The sequence below is a fragment of the Pongo abelii genome, chromosome 5 (assembly GCF_028885655.2).
Source record: "Pongo abelii isolate AG06213 chromosome 5, NHGRI_mPonAbe1-v2.0_pri, whole genome shotgun sequence".
NCBI lineage: Eukaryota > Metazoa > Chordata > Mammalia > Primates > Hominidae > Pongo > Pongo abelii.
The window spans coordinates 34,790,949-34,818,699 of NC_071990.2; the positions used below are offsets into that span (position 1 = coordinate 34,790,949).

General features: G+C 57.0%; 1 protein-coding gene across 2 annotated transcripts; it reads right to left on the reverse strand.

The window, feature by feature from the left end:
* Nucleotides 1-535: 535 nt before the first annotated feature.
* Nucleotides 536-17,529, reverse strand: SPDEF (SAM pointed domain containing ETS transcription factor). 2 transcript variants are annotated; one of them, XM_054558722.2, is made up of 6 exons: nucleotides 17,035-17,529; nucleotides 8,178-8,642; nucleotides 5,174-5,371; nucleotides 3,709-3,756; nucleotides 3,445-3,591; nucleotides 536-2,651 (listed from the first exon to the last, which is right to left on the reverse strand). In XM_054558722.2, exons 2-6 carry the CDS (start codon nucleotides 8,611-8,613, stop codon nucleotides 2,473-2,475), a joined length of 1,008 nt encoding a protein of 335 aa, XP_054414697.2. In that variant the 5' UTR covers nucleotides 8,614-8,642; nucleotides 17,035-17,529; the 3' UTR covers nucleotides 536-2,472. The 2 variants fall into 2 exon arrangements, with proteins under 2 accessions (XP_054414697.2, XP_024104776.3); XM_024249008.3 differs by lacking the exon at nucleotides 17,035-17,529 and having other exon boundaries at nucleotides 8,178-9,324.
* Nucleotides 17,530-27,751: the final 10,222 nt, after the last annotated feature.

The window sequence follows — 27,751 nt, forward strand, 5'->3', positions numbered from 1 at the left end:
CTGGGTTCTCGGCTGTTCTGCCAGCCCCAGGCCCAGCCCTTGCTCCGGCTCCCTGACTCCTCCTGCACCCCAGCCCCAGGGGATCTCTTCTGGGGTAGCGCAAGAGTCCCAGGGCCAGTCTCAGTTCCGCCATCAGCTCACTGTGTTCCCACCCTCACCCGGGCCTCAGCTTCCCCAGTCTGGTGAGATGTCTCTCTGAGGGTCCTCTGGCCCTGGCAGCCCGGCAGGGCCGTCACACAAGCCCATTACTCAGGGCAAATATACCCCTGCCCCCTCCCTGACACCCCTTGCCCCCAACCTCAGGGTGTGCCAGGCAGGGAGAAAGGTTGAGATGGAGATTGAATCTATTTGCCACCCCATCTTCCTTACTCCTCCAAACTTACCTCTATGTGAAGCCCTGCTTTTAGCCAGACAGAGAAATCTTCAAATAAAGGCAAAAGATTGTTGTATTGTCTTACCTGCACAGGCTGTTCCATTTAGTGATGGGGAGCCCTGAGGGTGGGGTCCCATGGAGAAGGGTCAGAGAATACCCAGCCAGGTGGGGTTCTGCTGGGGAGGTGTTTGGAGGAGGGAGATCTGCAGATCGCTGCCAGCTCACAAGGTGTCACTGGATGGGCGTGTGCCTGCCAAGGTTCATGGGCAGGGAGCTGCCTCACCCAGGCCCCCACATCTACCCTTTCCAGAGCTGCTCCAGCTTTGTACTCCTAGCCCCTACTCCCCGTACCTATCCTCCTGTCCAACCCCTGCCTGAGATCTGAGGCCTTTCCAGGCCCAGGCCCAGCTAGGGACATACAAGCAAGTGTCTCCAGGGACTCAGTTGGGAGCAGGGCAGGCTGGCTGGAGACAAAACCAGTTCAGCAGAGCCTGGTTCTGGCCAGGGTCCCAGTCTCCCCCCCCACACTCCTCCCTACAAGGGAGTGAGACACAGCAGGGGCCCAGTGAGGCACAGGCCTGGGGCAGGGACCCCTCCTCCCTGCAGTGCAGTCCCAGCTGACAGATGCCAAGGTGCTATTTGCTCACTGCCAGGAGCAAACTTTCTTCTGAAGACAATAAAATTGCTGAGGGCAGAAGGCAGCAGTACAGGGTAGCATTTAACCCTTAGTGGTCTGGATGGTGCTGGCTCCCCTGCTGTTTCCTGGAAGCCAGGCCTCAGAGGATAAGGGTGATAGAGGACCAAGGGTGCTGACCAGTCAGAAAGCCAGAGGGCTGGAGGGGCAGAGAGAGCCCTGTCCTTGGGGAGAGACAGGTATGAGTTATTCTGTCGATCAGCTGTGTGACCATCCGCAAGTCACTTAACCACTCTGAGCCTCCGTTTCATCATCTGCAAAATGGGGGAGTAGCCCCTACTTCATAGTTTTGTTGGGAAGATAAATGACAAAGCACCTAGCACATAGTAGACCATAAGGACACTGAGCCGGGTGATAAATGTGAAGGAAGTGGGAGGAAGCTGGATGAGTTGCTTTGCCCAGGAGAGTGTGTGGTGGGTCCTGGTCACCCCCAGCATGCCCACAGACACCAATGCACACCCTCTTCCCATCACGCACGGGGGTCTCACACCCACTCACAGGAGCTCACATCTTCACAGACAGCACTGCTGAGGCCTTCAGGAAACAGAAACAGGAGCCAACCAACCTCTCTTCCACCCTGTTAGCTGCAAAGCCCTGCTCTGCAACAGAGCAAAAGGATGCGAAAGATGCCTTCCCCACTCCGGTCCTGCATGTAGAACCTCTTTAGCACCGGCCTTGCCGCCTGCCTCTCAGCCTGAACGGCGATAGGGAAGATGAGGTGGCTGTTGTAGCCCCTCCTTGCCTTTGAAGCCTCACTATCTCTCTCCCAGAAGCATCTACCAATCAATTATCCCTCGCCCTTTAGGCTCAGCCCAAAGCCACCTCCTCCAGAAAACCTCCCTTGACTACTCCAGGCCTTGTGACCACAACCACATTTGACCATTGATGACCTCGGGGCTGTGCCATTCACTGAGCAGACACTGGGGACATGTCAGTTCTCTAGTATCTTTATTATCCATTCCCAGGGGCACTCCTGGCTCCCCAACTCAGGGGTGCAGATGTCTCCCTGCACCATGCCAGGTGTGGTGCAGAATGGGAGGCAGGGGGATGGAGCAGAGAGAGCCCTGGACTGCCTGTGGCCTTTGTCGAGTCACTGCCCTTCTGTAGGCTCTGCTCTGGAAATGCTGGGGTCAGAGGCAGGTGTTGGGGAGCAGCCCTGTCTCCCTCTGTCCTCCAGGGGAGCAACTGGGCCTGAGGAGGAAGCACCCCTGCCCCGGGATCCTGAAGGCCCCAGAGGGCCCATATCCCCCCGGGGAGCAGTTGGCTGCCCCTCCCTGACCTTGGGCTCTGGAAGGTCAGAGCAGCAGAGCAGACTGCCCGTTTTCCCCCAGCTCAGGGCCTGGCTGAGGCAGGGCAGGCAGGAGGGAGGCCCCTGAGGGCGGGTTTCAGGCCCTGGGCCAGGCACTCAGATGGGGTGCACGAACTGGTAGACGAGGCGCTGGGAGATGTCTGGCTTCCGGATGATGCCCTTCTTGTAATACTGGCGGATGGAGCGGCTCAGCTTGTCGTAGTTCATGGCGGGACGGTTCTTGCGGATGCCCCACAGCCGGGCCACCTGGGCTGAGTCCTCAATTTTGAAGATGCCTGGAAGAGCAGGAGGGCCCCGAGAGAGCCAGTGGTATGAGTGAGGTGGCAGGAAGGAGAAAGACGCAGACCACCATGTCAGCCTCGTGGCGAACCAAGGGATCGCCTCCCTCTGCCCGGGCGGGGCGGGGTGTGAGGGCCCAAATGCCTACTCCCAAGGTGTAGTTGCGGTGAGGGTTAAAGAGACGTGTGCAAAGCAGGTGCCACAGGCCCTAGTGAATGGCAGAGAATACTCTGGAGTCACAAACCTCCCGGTACGGGTGAGCCTGTGTACCTTAGTGGGTTCCCTGGGGCCCTGTGGGCCTGGCCCTTGCCAACTCTTGCTTCTGTGTGGGGTTTGCATGACCTAATGCAAAGTCCTGTGTGGCTCCCAGCAGTGCCCACGGCTCACTTGGCAAGAGCGCCCCTCCCCCATTACAGGTGTCTCTGTAGTTCCCAAGCCTGAAACAACCTCTTTGCTATTCTCAGGCAGCTCGGCCTGTGCAGCCCTCTTTGGCAGGATTAATTAATATGAGATGGTGGAGGGAGAGTGGATTTGGAGCTCATTCCAGGCTCTGTGCAGTATTAAAGCTCCTAAGTGAGACAGAGTCTAGCAGGAGACAGATGTGGACACATATTGCACAAAGACCCCCAGGGCTGTCCCATGAGAGCTACATATTTGGCACCTGGGACAAAGGTGGGGATCAGCTTCACCCCTCTGCCCCGCCCCCGCCCCCATGCACCGTGCCTGGCAGCAGCCCCCACAACCTCCATGCTCGCTGGCCCTGCAGCGCCCCTTGGGCACCCTGCTCACCCTTCTCCTTGTTGAGCCACCTAATGAAGCGGCCATAGCTGTGGGGCTTGAGTAGCAGCTCCTTGAGGAACTGCCACAGGTGGATGGGCTGCCCGGAGCACGATGAGTCCACCTCGCTGTCGGTCCAGCTCTCCTCACTGGTCGAGGCTGGGTGGCCAGGGAGGGTGGCGGTGAGTGGGAAGGGGAGGCCAGTCCCTGCTTCGCTGGCAGCCACCCCTCCATCCCACCCGAGCCCCGCCCCCGCCCTGCCGGTGCCTGGCTCACCGCAGTAGTGAATCGCCCCAGGTGAAGTCCGCTCTTTCATCCACGCCGCTGCAGGGCAAGGAGAGGGGGTTGGGGACCCAGGAGAGGCCCCGAGGGTGGAGGAGGGGAGGCATTTGGGTGGGACTGTGGGGCCACAGGAGCCCCTCTGTGGCTGGGGGTTGCCCCTGTGGCTCCCTGCCTCCTGCCAACCTGGGGAGGCAAGCTGGTTACAAGAAGCTGCTTCCTGGAAGAAAATTCAGGATTTCAGAGCTGGGAGGGGCCGTAGAGGGCTTGCATGCATCCCCTTGTTCAGATGAGGACATCTGACATGGGGGCTTGCCTGGACTGGGGCAGGGCACTGGTCTCTGACAGGGTCCTGTGAGTGGGTCCCGTTTCTTACTCCTTGACTCAGGCACCACCTCCTCCAAAGCACCTGGCCCTGTGCAGGCAGCAGTGGGTGCCAACTGAGATGAGACAATTTAGACACTCAGGGGCTGACACTAAGCCATTAGAAATTTAGGGCAGGCCAGGCGTGGAGGCTCACGCCTGTAGTCCCAGCACTTCAGGAGGCCAAGGTGGGTGGATTGCTCAAGCCCAGGAGTTTGAGACCAGCCTGGCCAACATGGTGAAAACCCATCTCTACCAAAAAATACAAAAATTAGCAGGGTGTGGTGGTGCACCGGTAGACTCAGCTGCTCAGGAGATTGGGGTGGGAGGATCCAATGAAACTGGGAAGTCGAGGCTATAGCGAGCTGTGACTACGCCACTGTACTCCAGCCTGGGCAACACAGTGAGACCCTGTCTCAAAAAACAAAAACTAAAATTAAAACAGGGCCGCTGTGTACACGGACAAGGGCAATACCCAAGACATACTGTGGTGTGCAGAGCAGTGTAATACTCTGCTACTATTTATGTCAAAAAAAAAAAAAAGAATAAGAACTGCATATATGTATATGTGCTCGAATATTCATAGACTTTCCCTGGAGAGATACTCAAGAAACTGGTAACAGTGGTTCCCTCTAGAGAGGGGGTTGGAAGCTGGGGGTCGGGAGCGGGAGGGGGAAACTGTTCATGGTACACTACTTTTCACTGTGGTCTATTTTATAACATGCACATTTATTACTTCTTTAATAATTAAAAAAAAAAGAAAACAAAGAAAAACAAAATTTTAAAAGGAAAAAGGACTTCCTTGTATCCATGGTTGTCCCCAGCTCTGACATCCTGCATCCTCACAGTCTGACTTCTACCTTTTAACCTCCCAGGTGCTCTGTCCCAAAGCTCTGGGGCCTTGACCAGGGCTGGGAGTGGGTTGGGGTGAAGAGTGCACCAGGATCCAGGAGGCAGCTGAAACTGGGGCTGAGATTCAGAGTGGAGTCCATTTGGGGGCCAAGGGGCTGCTGCCCTAGCAGAGGGCAACCTCCTACCCAGCATCCTGTCCCTGGCTTGGAGACTGGGAGGGGCTGCCCCCAGCCATGCCACATCCTACCTGACTTCCAGATGTCCAGGTGGGCGTGCAGCACATCCCCGCCCAGGGGCGAGCGCTGGCGGAACTGCTCCTCCGACATGGCGCACAGCTCCTTGCCCGCCAGCTCCTGGAAGGCCTTGCCCACGGGGGGCAGCCGGTATTGGTGCTCTGTCCACAGGAGCCACTTCTGCACATTGCTGGGGCTCCAGTCCACAGGATCTGGGCAAGAGGCATCCCCTCAGCTCAGGGGCGGCCTGAGAGCACCACCCTGCTGTGATGGGGCACCCACGAGAACCTGTGGCCTGAGACCAACTGTGTGCTCCTGGGGATGGGGATAGGTCAGCCCCAGACAGGCTCCTGAGGGCCCCTGTGGAAGTGGGTACCCAAGAAGAGAGTGGGGTGAGAGGAAGGAACCAGGGCCCTAAAAAATGAACTTGGTTCAGGGCAGGGTAACCTGGTGCATCTGTACTGCCTGCCTCACCCAGGCCTTAGGTCCTCCCAGATCCCTCCAGCCTCTCCAAAGGACCTTTCGAGGGAGCCTCAGCCCTGGAGGGACAGTGACACTCTACCAGAAACACCTGGGCTTCTCCATCAGGTACTTCTTGCCTTTCCCAAACCCCTCAAGGAACAAGAGAATCACCTACCTGGGAATTAGTCTTAGAACCCCACCATTCTCTCCAGCCCCTGTATCTTACAGATGAGGAAACTGAGGCACAGGGCACTCCATCCCCTTGTCCTCCACGGAATAAAGGGCTAGGCACACAGGAGCTGCTCCAGGCACATGTGTTGAATAAGTAAATGGCAGGGCACAGAGTGGTCATGGCGCAGCCACAGGCCCCAGAGGCCAGGAGGGGAGCCCTTGGCTAGGTCCTAGATGTCCCTCTGGGGTGCTGCTCTGGGGTGAGCCTCATAGGCCTATAGGGGGGATAGGCTGGTGGGTATGGTCACAATGGGGCCTCCAAGTGAACACCGTGGTCCAGCCAGTGTCTCAGCTGGGTGACCTGCAGGCTGAGCTGCCCCCACTTAATAAGCCCATTTTCCTCCCTGAGGTCAAAGCCATTTGTTTCTGTTCCCATTGTTGAGGGAGCAGGGCCCTCCCCTCCCTAGCCCTGTGGGTGGGGAGGAGGTCTGTGGGAGAACTCCTGGAGTCGGCCTGGCATGGGCATTGGGAAACTTGGGGCATCGGCAGGAGCAGCTTCAAATGCGGACGTCAACGGGGCGGCTTTGGGGGCAGGGGCCAGGCCTGAGGGATGCGTGAAGACCCCTGCTTCCCAGGGAAAGCTGCACAGAGTTGAGTGCTGCAACGCCAGGGCCTGAAGACGAGGGACATGGGTCAGGACTGCCTGAAGCTGGAGAGGCGACAGCAGGACAGAGGACTAGAGACTCAGCAGCCCCGCCACCCACAGCATCAGCTCCATAATCACGCCTTCCAGGTCTGGCTGACAGACACATGTATGCCAGACCCTGGGAGGTCCCCTCCTCATCCGGGCCTTCCATCCCACCAGAACAGTGACACATTTCTCTATTTATTTGTGATCTGTTTCCCTCACTATCATGTCAGCCTTACGAACACAGGGACTTTGTGTTGTGTTCACCACTCAATTCCCCAGTCCTAGAATAAGGCTTGGCATATTAGGAACTGCTTTTCGGCCCAGAGAGGTAGCTCATGCCTGTAATCCTAGCACTTTGGGAGGCCAAGGCGGATGGATCACCTGAGGTCAGAAGTTCGAAACCAGCCTGGCCAACGTGGTGAAAACTCCGAAAATACAAAAATTAGCTGGGTGTGGTGGCAGACACCTGTAATCCCAGCTACTCAGGAGGCTGAGGCAGGAGAATCGCTTGAACCCAGAGGCGGAGGTTGCAGTGAGCTGAAATTATACCACTGCACTCCAGCCTCGGTGATGGAGCGAGACCCTGTCAAAAAAAAAAGAAGAGGCTGGGCGCGGTGGCTCACGCCTGTAATCCCAGCACTTTGGGAGACTGAGGCGGGCAGATCACAAGGTCAGGAGATCGAGACCATCCTGGCTAACACGGCGAAACCCTGTCTCTACTAAAAATACAAAAATTAGCCGGGCGTGGTGGCGGGCGCCTGTAGTCCCAGCTACCCGGGAGGCTGAGGCAGGAGAATGGCGTGAACCTGGGAGGCGGAGTTTGCAGTGAGTGAGCCGAGATTGCGCCACTGCACTCCAGCCTGGGCGACAGAGCGAGACTCCAAAAAAAAAAAAAGAAGAAAAAGAAAAAAATAATAAATTCTTCTTGTTGAACAACTGTTTATTGAGCATCAATTATATTCAAGGTGCTATCCTAGCATCTGGGAATGGAGTGATGAGCAAAACAAATGAAAATCCCTGCGTTTGTGGAGTATACATTCTAGTGGAGGACACAGAGAGTGAGCAAGATCAACAGATATGGTGCGGCATGTCCGAGGAGTGTAAGTGCTATGAGAGGAAGCAGGTGAGAACAGCAGGTAGGGATGTGAGCAGAAATTTTTCTTTCTTTTTTTTTTTTTCATTTTTTTGTTTGTTTTCTTTACCGTGCCCTGTGCTCATGGGCAGCAATTTTAATGGAGGGGTCAGGGAAGACCTCATGCGGATGGTGCCATCTGAGCCAAGACCTGAAGGAAGTGAGCCACGCAGATATTTGGGGGAAGAGCGCTCTAGGCTGAAGAAGCAGCAGCGTAGCGAGTGTTGTGGGAACAGCAAACAGGCCAGTGTGGCGGGAACAGAGCGAATGAGGGGAGAGCGAAGTCCAAGAGGAGGTGGGGGGCACAGAGCTTGAATTCATATCATCCAGCACTTACCAGTGGGGACCCTAGGCTGGCATGGTTGGGACACTAGAGATGGATAGAAACCTTCCCGGCCCAGGCTCACAGCTGACTGTGTGTAGAAGTGCCAGCATCCCCAAAGCTGCCCGAGGCTGGGCCAGAGGTGGCCAGAGTCCATCCAGCAGTGCCCCGACCCACCCCAGCGACCTCAGCCTTGCCTGTGACCCCTCTTACGGAAGCAGGCACATGGAGAGGGCTCACCTGCGGTGATGTTGAGCAGCTTGCAGGCCGTCTCGATGTCCTTGAGCACTTCGCCCACCACCATGGACTGCACCTGCTCCAGCGAGTGCTCCTCCAAGGTCAGCCCGCCAGGCACCAAGTCCAGGCTGCCCCCTGGGGCTTGGCTGTCAATGACCGGGCACTGCTCAGGCTCCTCAGGTGGCTCCTCCCGACTGCTGGCCCCAGGGGCTTTGGCTGCCCAGCTGCTGTCCTCGGGGTACAGCATGTCAAAGTAGGAGAGGTAGAAGGCAGACAGGCCCTGCTCGGGCGTGGCGGGCGGACTGGGACTCCAGTCCTGTCTCTCGAGACCCACTGCCCCCGCTGCCACCTTCTCCAAGCCTGTCCGCGACACCGTGTCGGGAGGCAGCAGGAGGTGGCTGGGGGACACGCTGCTCAGACCCGGGCTGGCGCTGCCCATGCTGCTGCTGTTTGGGCTGGTGGCTGTGTCTACGGAAATGAAAAAGGACTCAGGTTTGACTGCTTCTCCATCCCTGTGGGGGCCGCTAAGCTGGTTATGGGGATGAGGGGCCCTGTGGACAGTGGGCTGGGCCTGGGACAGAGTTGGGGGCTTCCGGGTCATTGGGCAGCCAGGACATGGTTGGGCAGACAGGCCTTCTGGCTGGGAAAGACAGCGAGGTGGGAGTGGGTGCAGGACTGGAAATGGATCGCTCCCTCGATCCCCAAGGAAGCCAGGCTGGCTGGGAGCAGCAAAGCTCCACACATGTACTGTGCTTAAAACAGCCTTCTGAGGTTCCTGACCTCATTCAGCCCTCACAATGGAAGGCATGATTGCCCCATTTGGCGGATGAGCAAACTGAGGTGGGAACAAGGGGCCCTCAATGTCCAAATCTTTCCTGATGTAGCAAAGCTTGTTTTTATTCTGCCCTTGACAAGGATAGGAGTGGAAGTGGCAGGCAGAGGCCACCATCCTAAAGGTGGCCATCATCTTCACCAGCAGGGGAAAGAAGAGAGGAACAAGGCGGGGATGTGGTGGGGTAGAAACCCTCCCACACGCCGGGGAGTAGGCCAGCCCTTGCCCTTCCCACAGGGCTATCTGGGGGATCTAAGTAAACTCAACACTGTCGAGGTGGCCACTGGCAAGAGCTCACGGGTGTGCATCTCCCCATACCCCGGGCTGGGTGCATGGTACCCACCTCCCCTTACCCTCCCTTGGAAGGTGCTGCCCCCAGGGCCCCTTCCAGCTCCCAGTGCTCTCTACTTTCCCCGATGCCTGGAGGAGCATGCGGCCATCTGGAGGCAGTGCCACATGCCAGGCTTTCCAGGAGGAGCCGGGGTGGTTGTGAGATGGGGCAGGGCTCCAGGGAACACCTAAAACCCTTAGCAACTCAGCCACCTGCTCCTCACTGCTGCCCCAAGGCCCTCCAGGGGGAACCATCTGGCCTCAACACAAGCAGTCAGAGGCCTTGCTCCCCACAGGCTGCCCAGGCTTGGTTTTGCCCAGGCCCTTTTCCCTGAACCCCATAGCAGAGTGCACAGTTTGGGTGAGAAGGGGGACTGGAGAGGTGTACAAGCACTGAAACCCCAGGACATTCTGGGATGGCAGTGATGTGGGGGCCTGAGACTTAAGAATACATCAAGACAGGCCCGGTGCAGTAGCTCATGCCTGTAATCCCAGCACTTTGGGAGGCCGAGGTTGGCGGATCACCTGAGGCCAGGAGTTCGAGACCAGCCTGGCCAACATGGTGAAACCCCGTCCCTACTAAAAATACAAAAATTAGCTGGGCAAGGTGGTGAGTGCCTGATTCTCCTGTCTCAGCTACTCGGGAGGCTGAGGCAGGAGAATCGCTTGAACCCAGGAGGCGGCTGCAGTGAGCCGAGATCGTGCCACTGCACTCCAGCCTGGGTGAAAGAGCAAAACTCCGTCTCAAAAAAAAAACAAACAAAAACAAACACACACACACACACACACACACACACACACACACACAAAGAATACCATCGAGCCAGAGGCAGAAGATTACCAACAGATATATGTTCCTAATAATACAGAGAACCAGTTAGGGAGGAGGAAAGGAGCAGATAAACCTGTTAAGGGCAAGTTAATTTGTGTCCTTTCTCGAGGGTTATTTATAGTTTCAAGCAGTGGTTCTCAAAATGTGTTGTCTGGGCCAACAGAACCAATGCCACCTCGGAGCTTGCTAAAAACTTGGATTCTCAGGCAGTTCAGAGCCACTGAATCAGCAGCTCTCGGGGAGACTCCGCAGTCTGGTTTAACCGGCCTCTGGGTGATTCTCGTGCATGTTCAAATTTGAGGATCTTTGCTTTAAAGGCAACTGGCCAGTGTGGGGGGAAGGCTTTAATCAAAGCACTGAAATCCTCTCTAACGGTGACATTTATGGTGCCCTACTGGGACAGCGGGCGGGGAAGGGGGCCCCCTGATCCATCTCCAGTTACCCTGTGAGACTGACCCGCACAGCCGCCGTATGCAGCTGGCATTTGCTTCTGCAGGTGGGACAAGGGAAATAACTCAGTTTGGAAGACACCTCCACCTTGGTAGGGCCACAGCTAGCCCATTCAATTTCACACAACTCAGAAAATGACATCCCTTCCCCCTGGAGAGCATAGCTTGACGAATGGAGCCCAGGTAGAATTTCAGCCTCCTCTGCTCACCCTCCTTGTGCAGTGCCCAACCTTCCCAGTGTTACATGGCAGCCCTGCAGCTTCCTGTGGTGGAGAAAATGCCAGCAGGAGGGAAGGGTGTTCCCTTTGATTTCAACTCTCCCATTCAAGGGCTCCTTTAAGTGACAAGGAAGGAAAGGTCAGGGTGGGGTGGGGTGGGGTGGGCAGAGACCAAGGCGGGGCTGGGGACGTGGGGGACAGAGGGCAAACCTGGAATCATTTCAAGTCCTTCTGTGCAAACACTCGTGTGTGCTGTGGGCCCACATTATTTACTCAGGCAGTGCCAACAGCTCGCTCTGCCCCTGGGCCCCACCCTGCCCGGTGCCCATGCCCTACCCGCTAGGTGGCTCCATCCCTGGGGACCCCCCCGCAGCCCCCCACCCCTCCTTCATCACCCCCTGCCTGCCTCCTGCCCCGTCCACATCCCCAGAGCCCCCATGCCTGCCACGTTAGGACAGTCTCTGCCAACACCCTGGGCGCCATGCCAGGGAGACAGAAGCCTTTCCAAGAAGCAGAACTCGCTTCCCTTGTGGCCCTCCTGTTTGCTTGGCCTCAGCCACAGGTAGGACGGGAGGCAGCTGCTGTGTTTCAGGCATGGTTGTGTGGGGTCGGTGGGGATGAATGAGCAGGGCAGGTGGCAGCTTTTGCCAGGAAGGCATATAATGACACATCCTTGACACATTTGCTGAGTGCATGTGAAGCCCTCACATCCATCCGCTTGCCAGGAGAAAGGCAGCACAGGCCTTATTCTCTCTTTTTTTGAGATAGGGTCTCGCTCTGTCATGTGCAGGGGCGTGATCATGGCTCACTGCATCCTCGACCTTCTGGGCTCAAGTGATCCTCCTGTTTCAACCTCCCAAGTAGCTGGGACTACAGGTGTGCACCATCATGCCTGGCTAATTTTTTAAATCTGTTGTAGAGACATGGTCTCACTGTGTTGCCCAGGCTGGTCTCGAACTCCTGGGCTCACGTGATCCCCCTGCTTCAGCCTCCCAAACTGCTGGGATTATAGGCACAAGCTACCTCATCTGGCCCAGGTCTTATTCTCATCCCTATTTTGCTAATGGGGAAGTCAAGGTGCAGAGAGGTAAATCCCCAAATCCAGGTCTTCTGACTCCTGGCTCCGGCTCCTTCCCCCTCTACACCCCACATTCTAGCTTGACCTTGCCCTGTACCTAAATGCCAAGGAATCTACTCCCCACCAAGCCTCGGTCCTAGCTCCAACACTTCCCTGATGAAAAATAAGTTAATGGTTAACTGTGTGGCTGGAGGAAAGGTTCGACTCTCCGCAGATCAGGGATGGTGGGGAATGCTCCATCCCCAAGGCAGCCCAGGCCTGGAGTAGGGGGGCTTGGCTTACTGGTCAGGGAGCCAGGGCTGGTGTGCCCAACCTGCAACTAGGCATCTCAAGGTTCTGGACTGGCCTCGGGAGGGAAGAAGAGAGAACGGCACTGTGAGCCCCTGGCAGTGAGCACCAGTGCCACGTCCAGGCTTTCACCCACATCACCTGCTTTCCTACCCACAGCCAGGGTGACGTGGACTCCAGAGCCCTGCTTTATAGATGCAGACAGTGAGGCTCAGGGAGGCTGTGCAGCTTGTCCAGGGTTCTTCCTGGCCAGGCGTGGGTTCTGCTCACTGGACCACATTCTCTCTGAGGCGCATGCTCTGGCCAGTCCCATCTTCCTAGGGGATCTGCCCACTTCTTGACTGGGCTCCTTGATACTCTAAAGTCTGTCCCCACCTCTTGGCTCTTCATTCCACCCCACTGTTCATTTCCCTGCAGCACCCTTTCATCAGACACCCCTGTGCTCAAGAATCTCCCGTGGCTCCCCATTGCCCCATCCCAGTGGCTGGTGCCTACCTCTGAGTCTACCTCCTACCTAGCCCAGATAATCAGAGCTGGAAGGGACCATATATTATGTGATTGTTTCATAGAATGGGAACAATGAAGCCCAGAGTGGGGACGGGATTCATGTGCTTGTTAGCAGCAGGGTCCAGACCAGAACCAGGGACTGACATAGTGACTATAAATCCAAGCTCTAATGAGAATGGCATTTCATACCTGCCCCTGTGCTGTGGGCACAACATGGCTATTTTCTAAGATGCCCTTTCCTTCTCATCACAATTCATCCCAGAGCCCTCCTGCCCCAGCGAGCCCTCCCTAATAGCTCCCTCCTGCGACTTCCCAGGCTCGCCTCATCTGTGCCTTGCAATTCAGCCCAGGATTAAATCCATCAGTGATGGTCCGCCCATAGGGACACATGTGCACTGGAAAAGCTGAGGCTCAAAGAGTGGCAGGGAGGTGCCCACAGTCACACAGCACAGCCAGGGCCAGACCAGAGGCCTCCTGACACTCAGGCCCTGCTCCATAGGCCAAGGGTCCTGGGACGTGCCAGGCATCTGCCATGTCCAGGGTCCTCAGATGGCAGGCCCTAGTGTTCCTGCAGCCTTGGCCTGCCAGCCCCACGGGCTGCCGTCTCCTGAGCGATGCCTCCAGCTCCCAAACCTCGAGTTGATCTCTTCTGGATTAAGCCACATGTCTGGATTAACGCTCAGCGTGTCCTGGCTCCCTCCTGCTCCAGAGGCCCCGGATCCCACTCCAGACAAAGAAAGTTTGGTAACAGCTGGTGGAGGCCAAGGCCCAGAGACAGGAGCAGATTGGTGGGGTGGCGGCCAGGGGGATTAGCCACCTTGGGCCCCTTCTCTCAGCGCCTTCCATTCCCCCAGGAAGGAAGATTAAGGAAAGCGAGCAGAAGGACCCAAAGGAGAGATTTAGTGCAGCTTTTCCTGCCACTGCCCTGCCTACTCTCACCCCTCGGGGCTAGAAATGTGCCCCTTGAACCCTTTGCCTCCCAGGTTTTCACTCCCACACCCCAACTGGCATCAGCAAAAGATGCCCTCCCTGACAGCTCCCGAACCACAGTTTCCGGGAATGGAGTCACCTGGGAGGCCTTTGCTAAGGACCCAGGTCGCTGTGGGGGTTGGAGCCTGTCTTCCATATCCTGCTTGGTCCTGGCTCTCAGGCCCTACGTCCTGGGGGGATGGTGGTGTGGGGTAAATGTATCCTCACCCCCATCTCAATCCTGAGACCCAGTGCCAGCCTGCCCAGAGCCCAAGACCCCGGCTTTAGTCCCCATTGAGAAGAGCGCTGAGGGAGTGACAGAGATGGCCACTCTGGCCCTGCTGCTCAGCCCCCAGCCGGCCTCACTGCAGGAGGAAGAGGTCTGATGGGGAACATACCTCCTCTGGCTTTCCCACGTGGCCTACTGAGCTGTCTGTCAGCCCCTCCCTCCATCCATCCAAGCCCCTGGGCCCCCTTAAATGGGCTGGAGTCAGGGGCTGTGGAGGTGGGGCCAGGTCTTGGCCAGGAGCCATACAGAGTGGGCAGGGGCCACATGGGCCTGCCCCGGTCAGCACCTTGGAGAAAAGCTGGGCTACCCAGGCCTCAGGAAGTCCCAGCCAAAGCCATGACCAGGCCCAGCCACAGTAGCACGTCTGGCTTCTCCGAACACGCTGACCCCCTCCCTGCCCCATCCCCTTGGAGCCCCAGCCTCTCTCTTGCCCTGCCGTTCCTCCCACCCCTTCTCTGCTCCTCCAACTCTTCCACAGGGAGGACCTTGCTGCAACCTCGCCCTTCAAACTGCTCTTCAAACTAGCTGGACCCAAGAGAAGTGCCAGACCCCTTCCTTACGGCCCTCCCTTCACTGCCCAGAGCACTACCTCTGCCCGCTGGACAGACCACCCCGCTGCCCAGGAAGGGGGCCCAGGCTGCCACCTCTGGGCCAGCAGCTCTTGCCCTCTCTCAAGCACCCCACTGTGGCCATCTCCAAGCACCTGCTTCCCCAGGGTCTCCAAGGGCAGAAGAAGAGAGCAGGGAGGTGGCTGAGTGAGAGAGACCTTGCTGTCTTGGACTCAGCATGAGAGTAGAGAAGGTGGGTTTCTTCTAGACCTCCGGGCTTTCCCCACCTCCTCTGGGCACAGACCTGTCCAGGCCAACTGTCCCCCTAACTTTTGCAGGAGCCCTGATCTGTGTGAGTTTCACCTTGGGGAGCCAGCTAGTGGGCCCAGGAGCTGGGGTCTGTCGGGGGAAGTACAGGGGAGTGGGTGAGGCTTTGTGGGGCGGGAGGCAGGTGGAAGCTGGGGGCGGGGCCATGTAGCAGGAAGACGGAGCACAGGAAGCGCCAGGGGAACCCAGTGGTTTTGCTCTTCCCACAGTTCCCACGGGCAGCAGGAACACATGTTCATCAGTGAAGCCTCCTCTGTGCCCTGCTGCATGGGGAGCCTGGGTGTCCACACACACCCTCACTGGCACTACTTCCAGCGCTTTCTGGGACAGGAGGAAGGTCAAACTGAATAAACTGCTTTGCCGGGCCCTCCCAGCTGGGGCAGCCAGCATTATTCCCACTTGACGGACAAGGGCGCTGTGACCTGCTACAGCGCACCTGTCCATGCGTGAGCGAGCAGGGACTCGAACTCAAGACTCGGCTCCACCCTCCTTTCTGCTGGTGCTGGCAGACCCGGCACCTTCTAGCTCCTAAGGTCGCCCCTGTTGACCATCCCCTTTGCCTCTGCTCAGGCCACCCGCCAACTCAGCCCCACAGTGGTTGCCTTAGTGGGGTGTGGGTGGCACAGGTGCCCTCAGCCTGGAGGTACAGAGGCCCACCGCAGCCCCAAGTGGACCATTGTGGCTGAGTTTACTCCAAAAGGGGATGTGGACCGGAAAGAACTGAAAACCTCCACTTCAGGAGATGCAGGTGACGCCCTGCCCTGTTCCCTCCATAGGAGAGACCCTGGGTGAATCCCTGGTCCCTCCAGCCCTCAGTCTCCTGCTCTGTAGGCCAGGTCATTTCTGAGGACTTTTCTAGCCCGGGCTCTATCTGGATTCTACAATCCATGACCCTCATCTTGCCATCAGCCTGGCTTTGGGGACTTAAAGAAGGATGATGGGGACGCAGAGGTGGACACCTCGGGCTCCCCTTGTAAGCAAAGGCATACTCCATTTACAGCTGACACTTTTGGCAGGATGAGGGGTGTGGCTGTCCATGGAGTTGGTGTCTGGAGACTCTGAAAGACTCAGCCCACCCTTCTGAAGAAGCAGAGCTGGCTTCAGGCTGTCCTGCACCTCACGAGCTGCCCGTCAGGCCTGGCTCCCACCCAAGCAGCAGCGCCTCCCCGCCTCCTCTAGCCAGCAGGGATCCTGGCCCAGACAAACCTGGGGCTTGCAGTGAGTCGTGCTGACGGGGCGGGGACAGAACCCAGTTTCCCACCATAGCAAGTACAATTCCGCTCAACTTTCAGGGCTTTCCAGAAATTGCCATTCACGTCTTCCTTCAGCCCTGGTTGAGCCCATGTGTATATAAATATATTTCACTTCTCAGTGCCCCAGTCAGGCCTCTTCGCCACACCAAGGCTGCCATGCCCCCACCACCTGCACATCCCCGCTTTGCGACGATGCAGCCCATGTCACATGGCTGCCCGTCTTTGGCACAGTCTCATCCTCACCCCCAAATTGCACGTACACTCCTCGAAGGGCCGGCCACAGCACCTTCCCTCTTCCCTACCCTCCTCCTGCCCCGCATATGCCGTACCTCCCAGCTTGCCACAGGACAGGGGCCGTGAGGTTTCCTGGGTCTCTTGCTCCCCACAGCCCTGCCCAGCAGGGTCGTTGAAGGCATGAGAACACATGGATGTCACCGGAGCTCGGCTGCTCCTGCCTGAGGCCCCTTGGCCGATCCTCTCGGCCTCAGCCTCTTCAACAGTGAAATGGGGACTCATAAAAACAGCTGTGTGTCTGGATTTTCAAGTCACCAGGCAGGACAGCGATGTAAGAAGGCTTCACTGTCTCCCAAGAGGTGTGTGTCCACAGTGGTGACTGCTGTCTCTATCTGCCGTGTTTCTGCGGCCCCGTCCAGACCCAGCACAGGCCAAGGAAGGCAGAGGCCCTCCACACACCTGATTGTTGATCTGTAAAATCTTGATGGGCTAAAGGGAAAAAACATTCCTGCGCCCTGATCCTCAGGCCCTGGAGCACACCTCCAGGCTTGGAGAGGGGTGTTAGGACAAAGTGAAGGACTCCAACATCACAGATGAGAAAATTCCAGAAAGAACTGTCCTGACAGGCTAAGAACAGAAATTGCTTCAAACAAGGTTGAGATGGGCGGGAGTGGGTTGTTAAGGGGTTATCAGGACCGGTTCCCACCTGTGAAGTGTCAGCAGAGACACATCCCCCTTTTGTCCTGGCACAGAGGTGGGGCAGAAGGAGCTAGATCCCAGCAGCCCTCAAAGCAACTTGCTACCCCAGGAGCAGAGAGGCCTGGGCCTTGCCCCGCAACCAGTCTCAGGTGCTGGAGCCCCGGGCTGGGCAGTCCCTCCAGCCACGTCTCCCCCGTGCCAGAGCTAGAGGGAGAAGGAGGGGGGTCTTTATCCTGGTGGTGCCCCGTCATAATCCTGGGGAGGTCCTGGTCCCATCCGACCCCCAGCCGAGTCACACTAAGGTCCCTGGCTGGGGAGGAAGGATGAGCCTCTCCCTCCCTGAGTCTGGAGGCCCCCTTCTACCCACCCCCAACCCCGGCTGCTGAGAGGTGGGAGAGCAGAATCTGGCAGGGGGCGCCTCCCAGGCTGAAAACATGCAAACTAGCCAGGAGAAGGAGCTTGGCATTAAATGTCAGGAAGAGCCCAGGGCAACTCGGCTTGTGCAAAGTTTGCTTTGGGAAGAGCTGTTCCACCTGACAGGCCACCCGCTTGGCTGGGGGCACAGGGTGGGGCCTAACGGGGTGGGGGTGGGGACGAGGGGAGGGTCCCAGACCAGGTTTGATCCCTGACTCTCTGCTCTCTAGCTCTGGGGCTGGGGCCAGGGACTCGGCCCCCTCTGAGGCTCATTTGTCTTGTCTGTTAAATGGGCTGTCAAGAGCATGTCTTAAAGGGGTTGTGGAGATTGAGATGGAGGGTGAATGGAAATCATTTATGATGGGCTGAGTGTACGTGAGGGGGGCCCTGGGCACAGGGGAGGGGATCAGCTGGAGAAGAGGAAAGAGAGAGGGAATGGGGTGAGGAAGCCCGGGAGCAAAGGAAGAAGCAGAAGGTGATGGGGAGTAGAGGGAGTGGGCCAGAGAGTGGACTCTGGGGGGAGCTGAGGATGGTGGTGAGGGAGGCTGGGGCCCTGTCCTGTTCTCTAGCCCAGTCCAGGCAGCTGCAGGCTTCACCCACCCTCCTTGCCCTCTAGGAGGAGCCAGAACCAAGAATTCCTGCCCCACCCACTTCCCCCCCCCACCCCCCCACCCGCCACCACCCCCCAACACCCAGGAGACAGGCTGGCAAATCCAACTCCTACACAGCCTTCAAGGTCCTGCTCCAGGCTGTCTCCTCCATGAAGCCTGCTTTAATAGACAATAGCCTTGTCTAACCTTCTTGTTTCACAGACAAGGTGTTCCAAGTACAGTGAGGAAAAGTGACCCGCCCACGGTCCCACATGGCGGGCCCTCACCCGTTCCTTCTTGCCCTCCACCTAGAGGGTCTTTGTCCCCCTGTCAGCCTAAATTAACTTCCCCGGGTTACACTCAGGCTGCAACAAGTCATTTAGCACAAAACTGCTCTAATGGTTTCGGGGCTATTCACTTTATACTCGCAACAACCTCAGTGGTAAAAGGTGGGTTCTCCCGGTTTTTGCACTTCCTGCCAGCATCACACTTTCTGAGCATCGACTGAGCACCTACTGAGTGCAGCCCTATTCCCTCAGACTTGGTTGACAGAGAAGCCCTGTCTAATTCAGAGGGTCCTTGTGAACAGCAAAGTGTTTTACAACTGACAGTGTGCAATAAGCAAGTCTGGTAGTTTTCAGCTCTGGATACCCCCACGGGGCCTCACTCAGAGGAAATGCTTGTACATGCACTGTCAGCCTCTCAAAGGCAAGGGTGGGTCCCCTATGCAGTGAGACCACCTCCTCCACACAGCCCCACCTGGCTGGGAGCTCCGAGGATGCCCCCCACCATTTGTCTGTGAGTTTGGGGTGGTGGGACTCCAAGCTGGGGGTCCTTGGCTCTGGCCCCTCTTGCAGGTGGGTGGAGGGGAGCTCAGCCCAACTGGCCTGGCTGAACCATGGCCTGGGCCTGCCTGTCTGGTGGGGCGTCTCCTCCCCATCCCTGCCCACCAGCTTGGGCCTGGGGCAGCCTGGACGCCTGTTTGCTTTGTTACTCAGCTGAGCAGCTGGTGATGGGGAGACGCAGCTTTATTGGGGAGGTTGGGGCAGGAAATGAGGCAAGTCCCAGCCCTGGCCGAGGAGGAGGAGAAAGCCCATGGCCATCATAAAGGACACAGGCTATGCGGGGCTCGTGGCCTGGGTGTGGGCTGCTGGGTGGCCCCAGCTGATGGGTGAGGTGAGGGATCTTGGCCTGCCCATCCCCAACATGCACGCACACACACACGCGCACATGCACATACCACACACACATACTTGCACACACACACGCGTGCGCGCACATGCACACACCACACACACACACATACTTGCACACACATACACATGCACGCACACACCTTCGCCAGCCTCAGGGGCACCCAGTCGCCCAGGCCCTTCAGCTTCCCACCCTGTCATCCCACCACCCACTTCCTCTCTCCACCGCAGGAATCTGGCAAATCTTAGAAATGAGCACCTTCGAGGGACTGCTACTGTTGCTTTCCTCGTGTGCCGAGACCAGGACCCAAGGCTCTCAGCTTCCCCCAGTGTCCAAGGGTTCAGAGGGTGTGCTCAGCGGTGACCCCAGCCCCCTGGTTCCTGTGTCCATCCCTGCCCAGCCCAGCTCCTGGGCTCTGGACCTGTCTCCCCTGCCCCGACCTGGACCCGGCCTTAGACTCAGCCCTGACCCATCAGGCTCCAGCAAGCCCCTGCCCACTGGTGGCCCGGCACCAGGGAGACCCTTTCCTCAGCAGAGCAGCTGGGCTAGCAGCAGCAGCAAGCCGCTTGTGTTTTTCCAGCCAAGCAGAACTGGCTGGGTCTCAGGGGCCGGGGCTCTGCATTTGCACAGACTGGGCAGACTGGGCTCAGTGTGGGCAGACTGGGCTCAGGCTGGGCAGACTGGGCTCAATGTGGGGTACCCCAGGCCTTGCCGGACAAGGGGGCTTACCCAGCATGTAGAGTTGGCCCAGAGAGGCAGTCTGGAAGGCATGAGGAGGGGGCAGGGAATTCTGAGGGTAAAGGGACCCAGGTCACAGGGTCACTGATGACTGGGAGATGAGCTCTGAGCTGGTAAAGTGTGCCCCCTCCAAGTCCTGCCTGCAGTTGCCCACCCCCCAGCTGGCAGGGAAAGACCCCATGCCAGAGTACCCCCACCTCCCGTCGGACTCACCTGTTAGCTGCCTGGTGCCCAGGGAGCTGTCTGCTGCAGTGCCAACTTCAGGGGCCGGGAAGAGGTGTGGGCAGCTGAGGCCACTGGCGTGTCTCAGCCAGGCATCTGGGGGGGCCAGCGGAACCAGGGGCCAGCAGGGCTGGTGGCAGAGGCAGCACTCAGGTTGGCCACCGGGGGCCTGGCCACCCTCAAGGGGTGGCCCTCTGAGGTCTCAGGGCTGCGTGACTGTAGGGAGTCCCCTACCCCCAGCCCAGGGCTGCCTGCTGGCACCGTGGCAAGGCCCAACCTGAGGGGCTTACAGGGAGCTGGCAGCAGACTTGGAGGACTGGGTCTGTGGGGCAGTGTGGACGCGGCAGAGTGCAGGAATGTGCTGGGAGGAAGTCAGACAGCCGCGAGATGAAGAGTTGGCCAGGGCCTGATTTCCCATTATAAGTAATCCTTCCTTATTTACCTGAACAAATACACTCCTTGCTTACCTCAGACCACAGGCAGGCTCCTGGTTAACCCTTGCAGGTCTCCCCCTCCTTGCTGGGGGATCCATGCCCTGACAGCCAGGGGACTCATTCAGTCACTCGCTCATTCACTCGTTCATTGGTTGCTGCATAGCCACTCAGCTCATATTACGTGCAAGGCGCCAGAGATACGTCGAGTGGGTCCAGGGCTGGGGTTCTAAGATGGATCAGCTGAGGGCCAGGGACAGACAAGTGAGCAGCGGTGGAGATCCAGAACCACCCATGCCCTGATGGAGGACTGAGGGGGCACTGAGGGTGGGCACCAACTAGGGAAATCAGTGAGGGCTTCCTGGAGGAGGTGCTGTCTGGCTACTCAGGCCAGGGATGGAGAGAGCTTCAGAGAACCCTGGGGAGGGATCCCGAGGCTTGTGGGCCAACCACGACCTGGTCGGAACTGTGTTCTCTGTGCACCACAGGGTCCTCATGCAGACCTGTCACACAGTGACGGTGAGGAAGGACTCCTAGCTCACTTTCCCAGGCCCGTAGTCGGGGGCCAGCCAGCAGCAACTTGCTCTCCCATAGCCCCAAAGGGTGATGGCAGGGATGCCACGCAGGACAGAGGTACCCACCACCAAGCGCTTGCTGCCCCAGCCCCTCCACCTCCATGAGCCCAGCGGGGGCCACACAGTCCAGCTTTTGGCTTCCTCCATGTCCCGCCAGGTGGGCTGAGGGTTGTCCCTGGAGGCTGGGCCTTCCTTTCTCCAAATCATCTCAGAAGGGCTCCAGGTAACTGCTACCTCCATTCTGACAGGGGAGAAAGTTCTAGGTAATGCTGATTTTTCTCTTGTTTCAGGAGTAACTATGTAACTGCCGAGAGCATGAGGATTCTGGGGCTGCAGGGGATCCCAAGGCCTTTAGAACTAACCCCTCACCTTCACCAATACCCACATTCTCCAACGTAAGGTTGCACTTTGCACCCCCAGGGAGCCCTGTACTTGGCTGTTATCATCACTGGCACCTTGGTTGAGGATCAGTTATCAGTCATTCCCCAGAGAAGGTTGAGGTAGGACGGAGCAGAGGAAGGGGAGGTAACACAAGGTCCTGAAATGGTACACTCGACCACTCCTAATCCCCAGTGGTCCAGCCCTCCAGGGTCAATAAAGAAAGACACGCTGCGTTTCCAGGTGGATCTCCTTCCCCTAGAGTGTGTTTTTGTGCCTGCCTCTCTGTTGGCCACTCCTCCCTCCTCCCCACTCTCACAGAAGCCTGGCTTATATCACAGCATTCTGATGCATTAATAATAATGACCACTGCTTAACAGGCACCTACTGTATGCCTGGCACTGTTCGATGCTCATGAGATGCTAAGCTATTAATCATACTATAAGTACTATAATGTGGGTAAGTACAAGGAATATCTAATAAATGTTTATTGAGGCCAGGCGTGGTGGCTCACGCCTGTAATCCTAATATTTTAGGAGGCCGAGGTGGGCAGATCACTTGAGATCAGAAGTTCAAAACCAGCCTGGGCAACGTGGTGAAACCCCGTCTCTACTAAACATACAAAAAAATTAGACTGGGCGCGGTGGCTCACGCCTGTAATCCCAGCACTTTGCGAGGCCAAGGAGGGCAGATCACAAGGTCAAGAGATCGAGACCATCCTGGCTAACACGGTGAAGCCCCGTCTCTACTGAAAATACAAAAAATGAGCCGGGCGTGGTGGTGGGTGCCTGTAGTCCCAGCTACTCGGGAGACTGAGGCAGGAGAATGGCATGAACCCAGGAGGCGGAGCTTGCAGTGAGCCGAGATCGCACCACTGCACTCCAGCCTGGGTGACAGAGCAAGACTCTGCCTCAAAAAAAAAAAAAAAAAAAATTAGCTGGGTGTGGTGGCGGGCACCTGTAATCCCAGCTACTTGGGAGGCTGAAGCAGGAGAATCGCTTGAACCTAGGAGGCAGAGGTTGCAGTGAGCCAAGATCGTGCCACTGTACTCTAGCCTGGGCAATGGAGCAAAGCTCAAAAAAAAATGTTTATTGAATGGATAAGTGGTCAAAGATAGCTGTCCATTCTCCCCTTTTCCTCAGTAAACAAGGCTTGATTTTTATTTTATTTATTTTTGTAGAGACAGGGTCTCTCTATGTTGCCCAGGGTGGTCTCGAACTCCTGGCCTCAAGCAATCCTTGTACCTCGGCCTCCTAAAGTGCTGGAATTATAAGCATGAGCCACTGTAACTGGCCAAGGCCTGGTTTTTAGCTGGGCACATGGCTACCTAGAATTAAGACTATCCCAGCCTCCCTTGCAGCTAGATGTGACTATATGACCAAGCAGAAGTGTCATGTGCCAAGATTTCTAGGAATCTTTCTTAAAAGTAAGCTGGCATGTACCATTAACTCCATTCTTATTTATCCTTCCTCCATCTTGCTGGGTGGAATGCAGCTATGATAGCTGGCATTCTGGCTGCCATCTTAGACCATGAGGACAAGATAGTAGAGTAGGGCAGCGAGCTAGAAGGAGCCCGGGTCTCTCAGGATTATGTAAAACCTCCATACCAGCTGCAGACTGCCTGCCTCAGGACTTTTATGAGAGAAATGGACTTTTCACTTTTGTTAAGTGGGAATTCTTATTGGTGTGGCCTCACTCAAGGCCCAAGGGAGCACTTCACAGGGGTCTCCTGAATGGATGGGCCCAGCTAAGCTGTACCGGCTGTGGACAGGGTCTCTACCCATTTAAGCCTGGAGTAGGGAAACAAATGTTGCCTCTGGAAGCTGGAAAGGTCCACCAAGAGGGATCAAGGGAGGGCTCCTCCATCTGCTCAGCTGGGCTCACACAGGCCTAGCCTCCAAGAGGTTGCTTGGGGTGGACATCAGTGGTGTGCCCAAGGTGGGTTGGGTGCCCATTTAAGGCAATGCTGGTGGGCTTCAGGGGAGGGAAGGCCAACTTTCCCAATGAGGGAATTCTGGGTGACACACATCCTCTGGACACCCTGATCCGCTGGGCATGGTGTCTTGGCACCAGCTTGGGATTTGAGCAAGTACATGTCCTGATTCTGTCATTTTCCAGCTTTGTGACTTTAGGCAAGTGTCTGAAATCTGCTGAACAGTCACCTCCCAAATCCAGAGAACCCTGAGAGTTACCGTGAGGAGGCAGAAAATGCTGGTCAAAGTGTTCTATGAAACTGGTTGCCCTATTCCAGGGCCTTGCTGACCACCAACCCGGCCACGTGTTTGACAAATGCCATCTTACTCCTCACAGCAACACTTACAGGTAGATGTTGCTATGCCCATTTTTCTTTTCTTTTCTTTTCTTTTTTTTTTTTTAAGACAGAGTCTCGCTCTGTCACCCAGGCTGGAGTGCAGTGGCGCAGTTTCAGCTCACTGCCACCTCTGCCTCCCGGGTTCAAGTGATTCTCTTGCCTCAGCCTCTCTAGTAGCTGGGATTCCAGGCACGCACCACCACGCCCGGCTAATTTTTGTATTTTTAGTAGAGACGGGGTTTCGCCATGTTGACCAGGCTGGTCTTGAGCTCATGACCTGAAGCTATCCGCCTGCCTCAGCCTCCAAAAACATGAGCCACTGGGCCAGGCATATGCCCATTTTTTAAGTGAAGAAATTCAGGCTTGTACATTTAAAATGTCATGCCCAAGGTCACAGCTGGGAAGCAGATTCAAACTCAAATCCCTAATTTCCATGACTGCCCCATGCCCAGTAAAACCCTATTGCTACTCTCACGTCCTCTCGGAGCCAAGTCCCGGGTCCCTGGAACAGGTCACTAGGTCCACTAGACTTCCTGCCTCCAGCTCCCTGGGCTGGACTCCTCTCTAATCCTCCTCTGGCCAGCTCTCATCAGGTTAAATGTGCCCCCTCCTGTTTGCCCTCCATCCAGACCCCACTCATCTGTTGTGGGCGATGCCTGCTCCATGTCCACCCCTTCCAGATCTGGGGTCCAGTACACAACCCCAGTTGGCCCAGTGTGACTCTGTCCTGGAACTTTTCTCCAACCTACTGAGATAACAAATTATCTCTTGCCACTAGAGTTTCCAAGCCTTGACGTGTTAAGTCAGGAGCTGCTACCCCCAGGGAGAATAGGGACAGCCCAGAAGAGGAGGAGCCAGCGGGAGCCAGACACCCTCCTGATATCGCTGTGGGAACACCTGGATGAAGCCGCCATTCCCTTTTTCTGTCATTCAAATGGACTTGAGTCCCTCCTATTTTGGTGGAGAGAACCCCCATCCTTCGGAGGCCAATTTCAAGAGCTCTCTCCTCCAGAAAGCCTTTCCCTGTCCCCTCCAGTCCTTGCAGACCTCACAGTCCCAAGTCTTTGTTCTCTAATTCTTTCCCCAGTATTTCTTATTTCTTTCTTCCCAATATTTTAACTCCTTGAAGGCAGGGATTCTAGAGCGGCTGGCAGCATCAGACCCAACACACCAATTTCTGGAGCAGTTGGCCTGAGCTTCCTCCCCACACTGGTCCTCTCTGGACACTGGCCCACCAGAGGCAAGTGTGGAGAGCACCGGGTGGAACTCAGGGCCCACGTCTCGGTTTCTGTGCAGCGCTGCCACTGACGAGCGGCGGGATCACGAGCGAGTCTCAAGCACTCTGGGCCTCCCTCGCCTCCTCTGTGAATGGCGATAATAACACTTGCCCTGCTGACCTTGTGGGTGGAGCACTGTGATGAGCAAATGTCAAGTGGCAGTGGAAGCGGACATGCTTTGAAAAGGGCAGTCTGTCTGAGCCAGTCTGCTGGTCGGATTCCTGCCTTCCTAGCTTTCTTTCTGCCCCATCTGCCTGCGCTCCCATCCTCGCTGCGTCCTGCTCTCTGATGAGCTAGACTGGGGATGGTGGCAGAGACAAGGCTGGGATGTATGCCAGCCACAGGACATGCAGCTGCCAGTTAGTTCCCGACTGACACAAGGCCCCACCCTCAGACCCAGGCTCTAGCTGTGAAAAGGCTGGACAGCCTGGGGGAGGGTGCCCTCTGCTGAGGCGTGAAGAGCCTGAGGCTGGTCACCTAGACAGGGCCAGAGGGGACAGGATGGGCAGGAAACCTGGTTGATGGGATCCCAGAAACCACCCAGCCGTCTCATGGTACAAAGACCTTGGGACCAGAGAGGCTAGGGACCAGGCCCAAGGACACACAGCAGGGCTGGGATCTGAATCCAGACCCTGATCTGTGCTCCCACATGACATGCATTATCTCATTCAATCCTAGCGAGTCCACAGGGGTTCATCGCCTGCCTCACTCACAGATAGGGAAAAGAGGCTCACTGACATTCCTAGTCAAGCCTGGATAATGGCAGAGGAAGGATTCAGGCTGGATCTGTTGGAATCCTCTTGCCAGGACACCATGTTGCAGCTGGATGGTGAACAAAGGGCTGGGAAATAGCCCAGGGGGTGGCGGCTGTGTTCTCAGGGCCATACTACGAGGCACTTCCAGCAACTGCAGCATGCCAGGGCCCCTCTTGGGCACACTTGGGCCACGACACATTGCTCTGCCCAGACCAGCATCTTACTCTGTGCGGCCAGGCCCTAAACAGGCACTGAGGCCAGGGTGGCCGGGCACAGCGGCTGGGCACAACCCGCTCTTGAGGATAGTTCAAGGCCTGGTGGCCACAATTGCTCAGGGTCTTCTTGCCTCAGAGGGCAGTGATGACTCCCAAGGGTAGCCATCTGCGGGCTTACTAGTTTCATGAACACCTATTAGATGCTGTCACAGTGAGTGACCCTCTCCATTCGAGGGAAAAACGAAAGGTGGAAGAACTTCAGGCCTCGTTTCATCAGTGCCATCTCCTACCCCTCTACAAACTGACTCCTCAGAGAATGACCCCAAGCTCCTGATGGGGGCCGAGCAAATGGACCCCAAGCTCATGATGGGGGCTGAGCAAATGGACCGTTTCTTCCTGTAGCCAAGGGCTAGCTGTACCCACCCCCATTGCCGATTCATACCTGGGAGGCCATCTGAAGAGGCCTCATCCCATCCCAGGGCCCCAGCCCTTGGGGTCCTCAGAGTTCCCGTGTGGACCCAGCCAGGCAGGGCTCGTGCCAGAGTTAGGCAACAAGCCTGAGAACCCTGCAGCCCTAGCTTGAGGGACAGACAGGACACACAGATGGCATCCTCTTTACCACCTCCACCCCGTGATGGGGAGCAGGGTGGCCTGTGCCTGCCCGCATGAATCCATTCCCTCCACAGGGATGTGCTGGAGGGCTACTGGGGGCCAGGCACGGGTCATTGCATATAGCAGAGCCTCATTGGGCTTACATTCTAGAGAAGGACCAGCAACAGCAAAGGTGCAAATGAGTAAATTGCATAGTATACTGGTGGGCGATGCATGCACGACAGGAAGGGCCTAGGATGCCTGGAGCGGTGGGTGGGGTGTGGGAGCAGCACTGAATACGGTGGTCAGGGCAGATCCCTTTGGGGAAGTGAGATTTGAGCAAGGCACGAAGGAGGCGAGGGTGTGAGCTCTGCAGGTCTCTGTGCATTCTGGGTGGCGGGAGGCGACGTGAGAAGGCACTGTGGAGTTAGATTGTGGGGGCCTTGAAGTTCTGGCTGCTTATTTCCCGGGTACCCTGGCCAAGCATCTCGCCTCTCCCGTGCTCACTGGGAGCCAAGTGCCACGCTGGTTGCTTCAGAACAGTTAGCTCATTTAATTATCTTAACGGCCCTTTGAGGTAGCACCCCTATCGTTAGCATCTCTATTTTAACCTCAGGGAGGAAACTGAGGCACGGGGGCGGTGGAGGAGCTTAGTACTTTGCACATTGAGGGGAGGAGCCAGGATCTGGTGCAAAGCCCCACTCTTAGCCACTACTGCTTATGGTCTGGTGTGTCTGCTGCCCCTCCCTGACCCACCCCCGACAGAGCACCAGGTGCACCCCCAGCCCGGCAGGCCCGTCGTGGGGGGTGGAGGGGCCCCACATCACTGCTCACACCCTAGAGCTGACCGCTGCCTTTCCCCGATTAATGCAGAGCCAGCCAGGCCTTACAAAACCGCAGGCCCAGATAAGAGCACAATCGGAACCTGTTTTGCTCACAGGCCAGCTCAGGAGCTGGGCCCTCTGGGTGGTGGGAAGTTGGGGGGGAGGCTGCTGGCAGCACTCTGGCCCTGTTATCAGTAGCCTTCTCCCCC

Coding starts and splice junctions, on each gene's coding strand:
- SPDEF (XM_024249008.3), bottom strand. CDS start 8,775: ATGACCCGGAAGCCCCCAACTCTGTCCCAGGCCCAGCCCACTGTCCAC. Junction 5,372..8,177: donor GCTGCTCAACATCACCGCAG/GTGAGCCCTCTC, acceptor CCTCTTGCCCAG/ATCCTGTGGACTGGAGCCCC. Junction 2,652..3,444: donor GTGGCTCAACAAGGAGAAGG/GTGAGCAGGGTG, acceptor CTGCTCTTCCAG/GCATCTTCAAAATTGAGGAC.